The 16,408-nt window shown below is 39.2% G+C and overlaps 1 protein-coding gene across 3 annotated transcripts in view; it reads right to left on the bottom strand.

Annotated features, from left to right (window-relative positions):
- Positions 1 to 16,408, bottom strand: part of ADGRD1 (adhesion G protein-coupled receptor D1) — a 152,300-nt gene that overhangs the window by 37,893 nt on the left and 97,999 nt on the right. For all 3 annotated transcript variants that reach the window (XM_014962568.1, XM_014962561.1, XM_014962577.1), the window contains 3 exons: positions 14,773 to 14,876; positions 11,886 to 11,997; positions 5,812 to 5,965 (listed from right to left, as the gene is read on the bottom strand). In XM_014962568.1, coding sequence (XP_014818054.1) covers positions 5,812 to 5,965; positions 11,886 to 11,997; positions 14,773 to 14,876 — 370 coding nt within the window. The remainder of the gene's footprint in view (positions 1 to 5,811; positions 5,966 to 11,885; positions 11,998 to 14,772; positions 14,877 to 16,408) is intronic.

The following is a 16,408-nucleotide window of genomic DNA, read 5'->3' as shown; positions in this document are numbered from 1 at the left end:
CCAGACAGAGTATTAGACATGATAGCTTAAAGTTTCAATTTTCTTTTGAATTCTTCAGGTTATCTGCATGAGGCTTTTACAGAATTCTCTGAGAAGCAATTTCTGTTTAATCTTACTAATATCATCTTCACAAAATTCTTCAAAGTTTTCCTGTACTGGCAGAAGTATTATTTTTGGAAGAAGTATTTTCATTCTTTAGTGTTTGTGGCTAGAAGCACCTTGTAGTTATAAGTAAGAAAGATACTTAGTAGTTAAGAAGCAGCACCTACAGGCATTGTTTAGGTCTTAGACTTTGAAATCCAGGATGCAGGATGGAGCTTAATATCCCATGAACTTGATTCTGCTCTCCCATGCTTGTCCAAATCAGGAATAAACCCTTAGATGTAACATTTGTGTAAGACATAAGCAAAGGTAAGATTTTAGTTTATTTTCTCATTTGTCTACTTAAGAAGGGAAAATCCTACACATATTTGAACAAAGTCAAGAATAATTATATTAAACAGAGCTGTTAAGCAGAGGCATAAGCCTGTCTGCTGAAACCTGGTCTGCCATGGGTACGTGAGCGACCTGGACTACAGGTCCCACAGGTGTGTCTACACGTTCCCAATCCCAGCTTTGGTTGCTGAGTAGACATTGTTTGTCTGGGGATGCAAGTCGTCTTCCCACTGCAGGGACTTTGTCACAGAAGCAAAATCACCTGTGCCCAACTAACTCTCCTTTATACTTCCAGCTGCCTTTTTTACCTAAAAGTCAGACGCTGGATATTCAAAGGATTTAGGATGACTCTTTATCAATTTTAAATGGCAGTGAAGAAGAAAATTAAATACAGGGTTCCCTTGGAAGATAATAAAACCTACACAGATGAAACATAGAGCAGTCATCTGCATAAAAAGAGCTGTTAAGTCAGTGAGAATAAAATGGTCTGCAGCCTGTAGTGCAGTGTTTGCCTTTTCTTTGCATTAATAAGTTATTACATGGATAATGGCAATGGAGGCACAATCAAGGTTTTGTTATGGTGAAATTGGAGTATTTTTCCTTTAAGAAACAACTATTCAATAAATTCCATGAAGGTTGAAAAAAGAGTATTTAGCCTAAGGGGATCATAAGATTTGATCTGAACTGAAGAATTCATATGGATAATATATTGTACACAAAAGTGTGTTTGCTTAATCTTTTGTCAGTAATAATTTCATAAGAGCTGTGAAGTGTAGTCTACACCCACAATAGGTGATGTTAATGTTGTGCTGGCACCCCTTATCATCCATGAAAGAATTATGGTTATGGTTTTTTACTCTATCTGAATGTTTTCTCAGTTATCAGGTGCTACAAATATGCTCACCAGCCCTACTCCAAATCACCAAATTTACGATGCAGCGGACCCTGCTTTCCAGAGCACAGCATCAGATGAGAATGTTCTAGCGCCCCTTTCCTGCTGATCTACGGCGCTGGTGTCAGCTGTGTCTCTGCAGCCCTAGAGCCATCCAGCATCACATTCAAACGGGGTAAATCAACCCACACGGAGCCCTGTGCTGCTCCAGCTCAAGTTCTCCGGGTCCCCAAGCCAGCTAATTTAAAGCTACCTCCCAAACTCACGTCAAAATACAGCCTGCAGAGCAGGCATAAACTCCTAATGCCTGGCACAGGAAGCCCAATAACACAGTCCTTGCTCAGGCAAAATTCTCCCTGAACTCAGCCCAAATACAGTCACTAGGGTGAAGTCTAAAATGAATGTCAGCTAGGTCCTCTTCTTCAGCATTAAACTTCATATCTAATCCATTTGCTTTATGTTTCTGAAGCACTAATGATAAATAAAATGGAAAATGCTTGTAAATCTGTATGCCGTATTTTGAAAGCTTCTGTGTCTTCTATGCATAGCAAAAAAAATCCCAGACAGGCTACAGAAACTCTGTGGCAGACAATTTGAAGCAATTTTAGGACATTAATTGTAAAAGACTAAATATCTCATTTATTGAGAAAGATGAAGCCTTAGACAAAAATGAAACAATATTTCCTTCCAACACTGAACAGGTCAACTTCTCTTGATGGGGAAAAGTACATTCTCCCATTTATTTTGTAGAAGTTAATTTTCTATTATTTTCTTTCTCTTTGGCTGTGTTACATCGTATCTATACAGAAGTCTGGGACTACATCAAGCAATAGCAAATAAAGAAATTTAGGTCTTTTGACAGCTTAGAACAAAATTTTCATTCTGGGGCAGTCTATAAAGGAAAGGAAATTGTCTGAAATAGGAAAACATGTTAAGGCCAAAGTGCCACAGTAAAATCTCCAGTATCAGAAACTATCATCAGCATCCTACAATGGATGGGTGGGAGAAGCTCTGCTGCAATAATCTGTGTGTTATGCTGAACCACCAAGGCAACAAAGTATTTTTTTCCCCCAATCAATCTCAAGGTGGTTTCAAAGGTTGGATATTATCACCCTCCTCAAATTGTTCTTCTTTTGAATTTCTGACAACTGCAGTCTTTGAGGTAATTTTAGCACCCTTGGGACTAAAGATAATACACAGGAACTTCAATCAGCTCTGCACATTTGGTATCCTGTGTCTCTGATTACTGTTGAATTCATTTTTCAGGAGTATTATCTCCCAGAAATCTCAATAGTTGTTACGAGACCAGAGATATTCCGTGTAGAGTGCCTTGTCCCTATCTGCTCTCATTGCCTCAAGTTTCAATTTGTCATTAATATAGACTTTGCAAATTTTTACACATGCACCTACCCCAGTGTTTCTGCGTAAATGAGAATGATGAATCTTGGTTTTTAAATTCAGGACTGGGGTTTGTCATTGTTCCAGAAACTATGAGTTTACAAAAGTCAAATGCATTCACACTTCAATTAAAAGCAAAGAATGAAGAAATGAACTATCTGTTTTGACGAACATGAGATGAGACATCCTTGTCTTCAACTTCTTTCAATCATCCTTAGTTAGTATAACAGTTAGCTAAGCAAAAGTGTAAAAAAAATGGCCATTTTTATTAGGTATGGGCAAGTACATACCTATTATGTCTCAGGATGGCACAAGAATGTTTAACTTCCTTTTGACAGTTGCATTTAATGTAAACTCATCTTAAAATTAAGAGCTAAACAAAATAATTTTAGGACAAAACCTTTTTAGCCTCTTTCCCCAGACTTGCAAGACTTCTGTTTAGATGTGGGAATTTTATGGAATATATATAACTTGTCTGTTTTACTTTCAACAGGTTCATGAAGGAACAACCCAAACTCTACCTTGCAGGACATGAGCACACACTGCTGCTGAGGGCATCCTGACGCTTGATCTCTAATTAAATATTGCTATTCAGTGCCAATACGCTAACAAAAGAGAAAGCTGGGAGCTGACAGACCTGGGTGTCCTTTTAAGCATTAAGTAGCAAACACTGCAATGTGGATTTTCTCTTCAAAAACACCATTCTTCAGCAGCACGGACTGCCAGCTGAATGAGCATTAGAGTCACATACCGGGCAGTGAGCTGCGATGCTGCTGACTGAATGAAGGTTGCCCTGATACTGATCAAGAGATAAACAATTTGGAATGCAGTTGCCTGGTTAAATTACTTCAGGGATGTTCAGACACATTTGCAGCAATGACGTGACGTCAGAGATGATTAAGGAAATTCAACATTTAGTTCAAATGTAAGCACCTTGAGTTATATGGGAAAAAAGAATGCAATACTTTCCCAGCAACATGGTGGATGTACTGGATTTCAGAAAACACTTTTTTCCTTCTCATTGTAGGAATAATAATTGGAATGTGGGTTCCAAAATTAAAATATCTGTCAAAAAAAGGGTTTTGAAGGGTTTACACAGAGAAATGTGTTACTGTTATATGAATAATATCTTGCACTATCTACCTCCAGCAGCATTTAGCTACATTGAAGAAGCAGAGCTTGCCACTGGGTTTCTTACACAATCCTTGCCAAGAAGAACATTGCTAGAAGAACTGATATAGAAACTTCTACTGCTGGTGCCTCCTGTATTTTGCTACGTACATCTATTGTGGTGACAAATACCTACTCTTGGGCCTGAAGGATTACCCTCCAAGGCATTACTCAAATTTCTACTGAAGAGTCTTTTAGTAACCACATTTAACATCACATCGGGTTATGTACCAATAGGCTGTGTACTCATCATGCTAACTCCTACTAGTTGAGTGGTAGCAAACATATTGCAACAAAATGTGGCAAAATGCAACATTTAATACTAGTCATATCACAGTCATATGCCGTGTTTATCCTTGTGTCTTCTAAATCACTTTGTAGATCACTGCCATTTTACAATAAATAAACTTTACTCAAAATGCCAGAAAAAAGGGTAAAGGTGCATTGCGGCACATATAAATCATTAATTTATTTTCATAAGTTAATTAATGATTGATTGTAAATTGAGTTAATCAACACATCTGCTAGCAAATATCCCAGTGAATTAAATGCCAGTTCTTAATTATTTTATTAACCGTTGTGGCTTTTTACATAATATTTCTGAAGGAGAAAGAGTTCTCAGGGGCTTATGAGAACATTTTCTTTGGTTTGATGCACTTGGATTTGTATTCCATGAGCTCGAAAGAGTTCTCAGGGGCTTATGAGAACATTTCTTTGGTTTGATGCACTTGGATGCATTAAATAAAACCACAAGAAACCTCTCCAACATCAGCAGGTTTATCTACATTTAGCACTGAAGAATCTATAAATCTTCCATGACTTCAACCCTCAGCCTGTCTAGGTTCTCTTACTTTTGGGTCTATGTGCAAAAAGATTAATTACTACACTTAGCCTGTTTTGAGTAGTGGTTTTGGGGAAAAAAAAAAAAAAAAGGAAAATATTAAAAGAGAACAAAAAAAGGGACTAAAAAAAGGACAAGTAGGCAGCTGTTGAAATATATATATATGTAAGTGAACACCATTACTATCACTCAGATCTATATGGTGCCAATAGGTATTGACTATTGCAATTAAGACTGCAGAAGGTCTGTATTATTGGTATAACTGGTTTTCATTCAGCTTCCAAATGAATTTGGGGGGGAAGGATAATGCGTATTTTAACATATTTTGAAATTATCTGTAATTACATAGTTATTCCTTTGCTATCTTTTCGCATCTCCTTTTGTCTCGATGTATGAGGTTTTCTTCTTCTAAATCTGCAGGTTTGCCAAACATCATTGCTGTACTTCCAGGACAGGGAAAGCAAACCAGCTTTCATCTGCTGGGAAGTCTGGAACAAAATACTCGGTTTCAACCCCTCAATGTGCACACAGATTACGCTTTTGTTACTTCATTTTAAAAGCTGTTATCTCTGAGATTCCCATGTCATAAGACTACTTTTTTATTCTTAATAATAATATTGAGGTTTTGTGCAGCCTATTGCATCTAAGGATTTCAAGGCACAAAACATCAGCTAATGAAGTCTTGTGAAACTCCTGTGCTACTGCACCAATTTTGTATGTATGGATTGCAGAATGCAGATAGAATAAGCCAGTGTTGTGAGCAAGAAACAAAAACAACAAAAAAAATATTCCAGTGCAGTGACACCTCCCTCCCACACTCCTGCTATTGATTTAGTAATTAAGGATCTGATCTGGCCTAGTGAGGTCATGGAATTCACTGCAGTGGAATTAAATTTAATGGACTATACATTTTAAAGTTTGATTACAGCCAGAAAAATCATGCATTTTCTTATCCAACAGACCTACTCTCGGTAAGGGAAACTATGATCATAAGATGACAATTTTGCATATGCTTCTGCATATCATCGTGTCCTACAGTAAGGAGACTTAAAGCAAGCAGCTACTAAATGCTTACCCCATCCAATTCCGTAATAATATAAGTGTTTGCTCTCTTCTGACCCAAATACTTTGATCACCATACTGTAAAGATGAAATCCTTCCACCAGCATCCAGGCAAAAGCACTCAGGAAGAAAAAATGAAGCAGAATGGCCAAGATCTTGCAAGGCACCTAAATTAAGAACAAAAATTAATACATTACTTCATGATGCAGTCACACTGGTTTTCCAATCTGTTTCTTATTTCTGTATACATTTACATGCTAAATGCTAAATCACTGGAGTAAAATAGTCTTAAAAACAAAGCACTAGAGAATTTCATTTTTCAACAGCATTTTCAGATAGCTTCGAGGCAACAAATCCTCCTGCCTTTTAACCAAAACGCATTGCCAAACATGATGTGGAAATCCCAACTGATTATTTAGTTATAATAGTAGGAGCAATACTACTAAAGTCTACAAAATAAAAACTCAAAACTGAAGGGTTGACATCCTGTTGCTGAGTGTGTAGCAAATATAGGAGAGTCAAAGTGAGGGTACAGGAATTGTCCTGTACTCCCTGCTCTGTGATGGTAGAAAAACCATCATAGTTCATGCCTTATTTTCTATGAAGAACTGGTAGAAAGTCAGTGTATCGTTAAAGCTTGAGCAAAACTTGGAAATTTTAAAATAAGGCACAATGTTAAACCTGCTCTTTATTTGCACTTCGCCATGTGGCTTTCCTACTTTGCTGTTCTTCATATCAAAACTAGGGTAGTGCACAAATTAAATGACATTGTATTCCAGTGTCCGTCCGTCCTGGTTAGAAATTCTGTAAAAAGTCTCATATGTTCCTCCATCAGCCATACTAATATGGACATTTCAAAAAATTATAGCAAGCTGTCATTGGCTCTTGAGTCCGAATTGCTTTGCGGTGGGCATCTAGTTTGCCCTCCTGTTTGAATTCTATCAAGATTCTGGAAACAGGAGTTAATATGAAAGTTTAAGCAACAGAAGAATACCATCTAGAAAGTGAGCTCACCTGCTGTTAACTGGACTATCTGTTTCAATTTAAACTATAACGTTTTGAAGTAAAACAAATGCTGCCCCAAGGGAGAGGAATGCCAGGGCTAAGGCAGTGCAACAAGAAGTGAGAGCACCCTCTTCACTCCTGTTCACACCTGCCTCAGGGCTTATGGCCCACCGTGGGCTACAAGAAATGCAGTCCGGGCTTGAGACCTGGCTTTTCCTTAAATTGCTCCTCAAAGAGATCTTTACATTTTTCTCTAAGTCTCCTATTAGCCTACTTTATGAAAACAGGAAAACCTAATCCTTTCTTCCTCCCCTTTCCTCACGTATTCACACAGCACATTCTCCTTTCCCCACTAATTGCTTTTCGAGGATGTCTCACCACAAGTGGTTTCGCTCATCACACAGTAATTGAACAGATGTGACTGCCAGTGATCTTACCACACGATAACCTTGTTTGGTTCCCTTTCAGTTAAGGCACATTTTAAACACACTCTTGGACTGAGGCCCAGCTCTATCTCCGTTTTGCATCTTGTAGCATACTGATGATGGTCATTCTGCTCTGGAGCTATAACATCCCTTCTGTGACACCTACAGAATTTCAGAAGGGTTGCTTGCATGCAGTCCATGTAAATGAGAAGATTTATTTCATTTGTCTTCTTCAAGGCTTCCCTTCCTCACCTGCCCCGTCACAGGAAGGTGTCCAGGCAGGTGGAGCCTGCATGCTGAGGAAGCATCACCAGTAGGAGCCAGTTTGCTGCCACAGTGTCTGCAGATGTTAATCATTAGTTCCCTTTGGTGCACTCACTTAGATGCCCTGTGCTGGCATTTTATTCTTTTTGTTGATAGTTTGGGATTTCATACACTAATGAAAATTAAAATGTTGGGACTGGATAGTATAATGAAAACTGAAGCTTTGCCCTACCTTCTCACTTGTACCCAGCCGGTTCTGTCCTAGTGCGAGGACATTCTAATGCAAATTCACTGTGACTACACGTATTAAAGAGCAATAACTTTGGTTTTAATTCATGTAAGTGAGATCTGTAAGTGTTTCAGTATTTTGCAATGTTTGGCGACACACAAATAAACCAGATTTGCTTATTGACAAAAACTGTAAAAACCTTTCCAGTTAATTTTATCATAAGGCCATGAAATCCATTTTAATGCCTTTTGATTTCTACCAGATTAGTACCCAAAATTATAAATGCAACATAAAGCTGACTTACAAGCTAGTTCTGTCAAGTGGATACTTTCCAAATTTTGAGTAGCCAAACAATATGAATCACAAAACAGCAGAAAAATAAAACATAGTGAAGTAGCAGGAGGCTGGTCTGTATATAATTTTATACAATACCAAGTTGCAGACTTTTACATAAAATCCATAGCAAAGTTGCTACTCATTCTGCATTTGTGCCTTAATTATTACTTTGAAGGTACTCTTGAGTGACAGAATTGCCTTCTTGAAAAAGGCATTGAAAAGCTGAGACTTTACATGGTAAAAACAAGCAGGTATCCCTTGCTGCATCATGTGCTGCACACTGCTTCTGATAGAATAGCTGTAAAAAGACAGATCTCATCAGTGTTACTCTTACAGCTGGCTACTTGTGAGTCTGTGGAAATCAAAAAATCAGTCCAGCCAGTAGCAAGGCCTGTCAGGTTATAGTTGTTGAGAAAGCAAACCAGACTCTCAGAAAGGCCTCTCAGAAAATAATAGCCTTTTGTTTACTAAGGACAGTCTTAAAACAGATAGGTAAATTTGCATACATTTTCAAAATTCAACTAATAATAGTGTTTTCAAGTGGCAATCTTACTGCATTATACAGAGCCCTCTGAAAATGTCTTTCCCTGCAGTCTATATGCTGCTTTGATACACAGTCCCGAGTTGCTGTGGGTACATACTTCATGAACAAAAATAGCTCGTCATCTCTCCATTTGGAAGTGTTTTAAGCAATGCCATGCATGAGTACTGAGTGAGAAACAGCTCAATACACTGATGAACTCCAAGTAGTAGAGACATTAAATTTTTCAGTTGTGCTGGAAAAAACATATTACACTTCAATTTTAATTTTCCTATGTGTATATAATACTTAGCTTTCTCCCACAAACATGCTCAGGTCTTCGGAAGGCTTTAGTAACCTAAAGAAATATTGATGGCTAATTGTTTTTAAATGCACACTGATGTCTGGCATTCTGTTAAAAGGGTGGATTCTAGGCCGTAGCAGAGAGTGAGTAACTAAGAGCAAACCTCTCTGAAAAAACAAAGGCATCTATTGCTGAAAGTCTAAGGGAAGTCATTAGACTGGCATGTGGATAGCAAAGGTATCTCAGGGACTTGGCAGTATAGGAAGGAAATGCTGCATAGAGAAATTTGCTTTCTCTAGAAGAAAGATATCCTGGTTTCAGGAATAACTGCCTTCTGGAATATGCCATGATCATTTAGGGCTACTGTTTTAGCACTACTGATGTTAGGTATCAAGGACCAGCTTTTAAAAAAAAAAAAAAAAAAAGAAGTTAAAAATACGTTCTTGGATGTATTAGAAAGATCAATTTTTTTGTGGAAATAGTTATGTGGTTAAAATTACTCCTACTCTACAAAAGGGAAACCGCTGTAGTATAAATTGTAAATGATTAAATAATACATCTGAAATTACAAGGGGAATACTGTACGCTATGTCTGGAATCAAAACCATAATATCCCTAGTGATGAAGATGGGAAGAAGACAGAGTCTAAAGGCAGTCGTGCAAGAAAGTGATGCCAGCTCAGAGGCTGTTTCTCTGGTGCCATCCCCACTGCATTGTATTTCCTCAAGCAAACTGGTGCCACTTGTCCTCTCAAGCAAGGGCACTTATAAGCTGTTAAGCCTAGATACACCCATCTTCAGCAGAAGCAGAAGATTAAGAAATTTACACCGTCTAGTGTAAATACTGCCTCCCTTTTTTTGTAAACTACCATTTAGCAGTTCAATTAAAGCAGCAATTAAAGGTATTAAAACTGACGTCAAAGCTAGTGAGAACAGAGCATGCAGAAGGTAAGGACATGAGCCTAATAAAAGGATGAATCACAACACCTCTGATCCCGAGAGGTTCAAACAATAAAAATAAAAGTGTAGCAGATGGTACGTACATCCTGCTTTTCAGCGTTAAGAGCTTTACAGCATTGTGCCCTACAATTACTGCTGCTACAGAGGAGACAGGGCTGAAACGTCCATGGATTCTGTGAAGTGTTTCACTCCAGAAAGCCTGTGGCATAAAACAGGTCTTGCTTTCTGTGTGCTATTGTTTCAATTTAGCTAAAGTAAGTTTTGAATAGGTTTAAGAGAAATAAAAATATACACCTATTAAACCTATATGAGCGTTTTGCCAGCTTAACTACATCTGCTTAACTAAACAAGGCAGACGCCTGCGTGTGGACAAGGCACACTACAAGGGTGGGTGGACACGGGGATGGGTCTCTGGAGAGCACACGCTCTGCCTACATCCAGCTGAAACCAGAAAATGCAACTAGGATTTCATATTATTTTAAAAGACTGGAGGTGATGCTGGCCTTGATAAAGTGTAAAGAGGCTTTTACAGAGTCTCTGAAGTGACTTTTTGCATTGTCTGAATATCTGGAATGGATGTAAAAGGGAAAACTGTGAGAATAAGACACCCTGTTACACTCAGTGAACTTTTTATTGCCCTGAAGCCTATGTCCTTTCAGCAGCGTTTTAGCTCTATACTCATTCAGAGAGGATTCTTTTAATGCCTGCTCTCCACTGTCTCCATTTCATTTCCCTTCTAAACCATTCCCTACCATTTTCTCCCTTGCACATTATCTTTTTTTGACCATTAAAAAAATAGAGCACATTGAAAGATTGTTTTAAAATCAGGTTCTGTTTCTGCTTTTTGCAGGTGGCACTTTCCATCAACAGACCTTATGTTACTTTAAATAGCATTTTTTAAACACAACAGTGGAAATATTGGTTTTACTGGTATGTAATACTGTTAACTTGGTAGATTCATCTTAATCCACCCCAGCCATTTTAGATGCCACTTTTAATGGTTTAGATCCTGGTAGTCTGCATAAGGAATTCCCACCTCTAGTAGCAGACCCAGAAAATCAATCTGCAATTTCAAGGTCCTATCTATGTGATATCTGCCTGCATAGAGCTTAAGTACCACATAAGCAATATGAAGATGTTTGTCATTTACTTAAGTGGTTGCTTTAGATGCCCAGATAAGTATATACATGTTTTACTACACATGAGGATCTTGGATTAAACTGTTACACAGCAATACTTGGAGGTAATGCTTTCTGCCACCTCTGGCTAATAAGCAATAGTTGCTATACCTTTCTCATTGATTATTGCTCAGGTCAAATAAACACGAATGACACTTGAAAATCATCTAAGTTTCCAGAGTAGAGACCACAATCAATAAATCTGCTGTTCAGAAAAACAGTGTATTCTACCACACAAATAAAACTTTACAAGCAAAAAACAGAGACCTTCTGTTTTGCTCTCCAAGAAAGCAGAAGAAATTGCCACAGCCCCATCAGGAAGCTCATTACCTTCCAGCAAGAATAAAATTACTTTTTAATATGGAAAAAAAAAAAAAAAAAGGCAAACTGTGCCATAGCAGAGAATAGACAATTGGAAAAAAAAGTCCCCCCTCCAAAAAAAAACCCCAACCCAAAATCCTAACAGAAAGACTAATACCTTACCTAAATACAAAATTCATACAATTTTCTCCAATACAGAATTCCTACAGTTTTCCATACAGAGAATGAATAAGAGAAAGCATTAAGCCATGGCAGGCCCAAGGCAGCCATGTCATTTGAACACACAGCTGAAATGGACACCATTACCAAGATGATTTCCCCATTTGATGGGTGCATATCTCTTTGTTTTGCAAACATCCAGACAGGGACAGACACTACAATAACACTATTTGGGTGCACTGAAGGCTTTATCCGGTGTCATTTTTGGCTAAGGCACGCTAAAAATAGGAGTTCTCACATTCCAGGCACCTCCTTGCATGAGGCATGTGGCATTCATTCCATGGAGGTGCCTCACAAAAACCACAATCACTGTTTTTAAGCACTTACCGTCCCAGGGCTGAACTGAAAGCTGGTGAGAAGCAGGATCTGAGCCACCAAGACAGCAAAGGAGAGATTGGCGTGGATATGATAGCGCTGGTTGCGGATGGTGCTGACAGACCTGGCAGAAGACAAAGATGGATGAATAAAGCAGTATTCCAGGAAGAACGGATATAGATATAATTTATCAGCAAGCATTTTGATTGGCTTTTGGTCATTAGTTTTGATGGAGTTATCATGATGTCTTTTGAGCACTACTTCCACCGGGATGGTGGGTACCTTACTGCTTTCTTTGATATTCTGCTGCTGTCCTGAAGGCAGCAGAAAGACTGATTTGTGCACTAACTAGCTCTGCTGATGACTTCTGATAGAATATTAACAAAGGGCCTGGTGCTGCGCTGTCAAGGAAGTCAGATCTGCCCCTCACAGAAAGCACACAGCACCTTGCACCATCTACCTCACACGGTGCCACAGAGTTTCTGGCTTCATTTTGTTGGTATTTGCCTGTATTAGAAATGAAGACACCTGAATAGGCATTGGTTACAATTGTTTTACAATCATCAGGTTTGAGCACAGGATTATATGGATGGGCAGTGTCTGGCTTGACAGAGACCTGACCTTGATTACAAAATTGTTTGAACATCTCTCTCTTGGCTTCGCAAAAACCGCCTGGAAATCTGACAAGAACATGATTTCCTGGGAGTCTTCTGACCTCGTGTTTCTGTTCTCATCCAGAAATAGGAAGTAGAAAACAAACAAAAACATTTATCTGAACACTTCAGGCCTTTCTCATAGTTGTATTCTCTTTAAAAAAAAAGAAAAAAAAAGAACAGAACTAGTGGTAACAGGTTTTCTGTTTCAATCCATGTTGCCTGCCAGCCCCTACCATCAGCTTTAATCGTTCCAGGAGACCTGGACAATTAGGCTATGACAATGGCAGCGCCTCCGCCGCACAGACGACCCACTCCTGTCTTTTTGTTGTATCGCACCGGATGGGAGGATTTTTGAAGGTGCTGGTGACACATTGTGCGTGTCCCCTGCAGCAGGTGACACGGGCTGGACAATGCAGAGGACAGCTTGCTGCCAGCCCTGCTCTTCAGCACTGTTGTAGCCAGTGCTCCATTAGAAGGCAGCGAAGAGGGACGCGACAAGAAGTATCGATGTCCTAAAAGTAATTTGAAGAGACAGGTTGCGCTGCCTGGTGCCAATGACTTTCTAACAAGGAACTTCATGTAGTTGCAAACTGGAACATCGTTACCCAGAAGGCAATCAGGACTGCCCTCCTGGGAAGCAGCCGCTGTTGCCAGTACGTGGAGTAGCAAAGAACTTGCCAGATTCCTCTCCACTTACCTCATGGTCATCTAACACTACATTGCAAAATTTCACTTCAGCTGTTTAATGAGGCCCAGCTCTCCAGTGAAAACCTAATCAAATTATTTTTAATTGGCAGTTTGAATGATCCTGTATGTAGGTGGGGTGCTTAACCTTGTGACAATCAGCTGGGTCCAAGCTCTTTTTCCAAGTCTTCTGTTTGCCTCCAGTTCCTTGAGGAGTGTTCAGCCCTGCTGCAGCAATACCAGGTCCTTTTCTCCTTTTTCCTTTCTAAACGCTATAAAATCCAGTTTTTCACTCAGACAGAAATGGAGCAGATCATTCCCCTTAACCTAACCACGCCAACAGCGCAATGCCAGATAGGCAGACTTACTGGACTTATTTAGAGTAGGCTTTGCCACGCGTTACACACTTAATCCAAGTATGACCAATGCAGATCTTGAGACTTGGAAATAATACGGGGTTTGGAACAAACAATTGCAATCAGTTTACTGGGTTTCAGCAATTCCTATTTCCTAGAAACTGGTCTCCTAACAGGATGTCCAAAAGACATGCTTAGGCACAGAAATCAAAACCTGAAGTCCCAATTAGGAAGAACATGGTTTAGTGTGCGAAAGGAGATGAGGATCCCATGCCTCCCAATCTGCTGCACAACCTCAGAAAAGTTCCTTCACTTTTTGTCAGGTTTTCTATTTTTTATTTAGACAGAAACCCCTATGAAAGCTTTTTCACAAATATTTGCATCACGCCTAGCGGAGTCTCCAACTCAGTTGTTACTCCTGGAATATAAATGGGCATAAAGCCCCCAAATGCCCCGTGGCAGAAACCTTCCCAGCGCTGAGAGCCCTAAAAGGCGCTGCCGTGTGACAGGCACGGTGCTGCAGAGATCCAGAGGATTTAAACATAAGCCATGGAGTGAATTTCACACTGTTTATAGCATCCTTCATCCTACTAAAGCAACAGGTTAGAAAACAAGCCTAACATACTTGAAAATAAACGTGAGTTACATGATGTAATTGTGCACAAGCTGTATGAAACAGAGGTGAGACCACTCATGTTGACCAAGCCTTTCTTTCTGGGTGTATCTGCTTGGCTTTATAAACACACTGTCTTACAGACAAGACGGTTAAAAAGCAGAAAGAAGCACTGATCTTACACTCCAGGCAATCCAGAGATGTTTGTAGTGGGGAAGAGGGGCTGATCCTCCGAGTCTTGCTCATATTGCACTTGCCCTGAGCTCCAGACCAAGCCCTTCTACAGCCTCCTTGCAAGATTCCTGAACTATAGCAGAACATGGAGAGTTTTAAAAAAATCCAAAAATCCCTCATAGGATGGAAATAGCTTGCTATATAAAGACCACCCCATTTCAGGAAATTGAAGTAATTTAGAAATAACCAACCAACTGTTACAAATAGATGTGCAGAGTCTAATTAAGGAAGGTTGTAGAATTAATAGCCTTTGTTTTATCTGAGCACTTGAAGGGATCCTTACCAGTGGCCTGAAATGCACTGCCTGGCTTTCTGCACGACAGTTGCTCAGCAGGTATTAAGTTAAAATTACTCACGATAATATAGCAAATGTGACCAGCGTGATCATCAAGCAGAAGATGGACAGAGCGCAGCCAATGTAAGTGATGGAGGAGAGGGCCACCTGGTGTTCTCTTGTTAGCTGTACACAAAGGAAAAAAAAAGAAATAAAAACTATTAATTGATTTACTACACTACAAAACCAGAGGTCAGCCCCCCTGCACATGGAGTTTCCTCCTCCATCCATCCGTATATAAGCTGATGTTCACAATCATTTGCTGCTGTTTCTAAATGGGAAGTGAAGAGGCAACTCCAAACTCCATCACACAGCCAGGGCATCCACACGCCCATGGCATTTTGATTCCTTCTTTAATTTAATAAATCAGTATTTCCTCAGAATAAGTTAGTTTCTCTGGCGCTGAGATATGGCCAAGCCTGAGATTAGAGCAGTTTATTGGGCTGCACAAACAATGTCAGCAACGGGCTCTTTCACAGCCAGCGGGGCGCTTTGCTAATGCTCTCACGCTGCAATAATTTACATCACTGTGCAAATACCAGAAGTGCTTCACAGCAGTGAGAACTGACAAACCCAGATAACCCATAAATCACGGCCCATTTATAGCCCACTTGTTTTGTTTAATCTATCATGTTTTCAGTGATGTTTTCAGTGCTTGTTGAAGGAGCTGGACTGACATCTACAGAATGGAAAACCACAGAAAAGCCCCAGCGCGAGCAGGCAGGGCGTGAGCCTCTTGTCTCAGCCTCTGTTTTTACCTACAGGCACCTTTTGTAGAAGTAATTCAATTTTCATGAATGTTTAATCTGTAACTCCATAGCACCCACCACTAGGATCTATGTTAAAACCTGGACAGATTCCATGGGGGAGGGACGGTGTGCTTTGACCATTCATCCTAAATTAATCAGAAAGCGTGCTTTAATTTTCCATGCAAGTTCTCATAAAAGAATGAAAAAAAAAAGCCACACCCAACAAAGGGAGCCAGGCAGCATTAATGTATAATAAGTAGAACAGAACTAGGCAGGAAAAAAATCTTCTCATCTCAGAAGAATTTTTAAATATTTTTCCTGACTTTAATTTGGATAGAGTTGACATTTTCATAAACTGAACATTTGAAGAAAAAAAATAAATGTAGTCAATCAAAAAGTTTAAATTTTGATGTCTGAAATACTATGTTTTTATTTCAATGTCTATTCACTATAAATTCGTAGCTGAAAACTCATTCAGAATATTTATTCTGAAAAATACTGAAAGGAACAATATATTTTCCAATTTTTTATAGTAACTCTATTTAATAAAAAATAACCCTTTCTCACAGTTTGGGATTTTCTATTAGTTTCCAGACACACAATAAAAATTCGCCCCCAAACAAAGTATTTCATCTGAGATTATCAAATCCAACCAGTTCTACCAATAAACTTCCCATTAAAATTCCTTTTAAAGGAGAGAAATAACATGCCATGTGGCTATGAGCAAAAAAAATCATTTTAAACACAGACAAAAATGATGTGTGGTATATGTACATTTTTCTTGTAATTATCTGCCAACAGCATCAGCTCACATGCAGTAAGTTTTACAGCAGAATAGACTGTGGCTCGCTCAGCAATCTGAGAACTATTAAGCAATGCAGCAGCAGCATTGAAAGACAACTGTTGCTA

The sequence above is a fragment of the Calidris pugnax genome, unplaced genomic scaffold (genome assembly GCF_001431845.1).
Source record: "Calidris pugnax isolate Ruff unplaced genomic scaffold, ASM143184v1 scaffold32, whole genome shotgun sequence".
NCBI lineage: Eukaryota > Metazoa > Chordata > Aves > Charadriiformes > Scolopacidae > Calidris > Calidris pugnax.
Note: the sequence above shows the minus strand (reverse complement) of the source record. Positions and strands in the feature narration are given on the sequence as shown.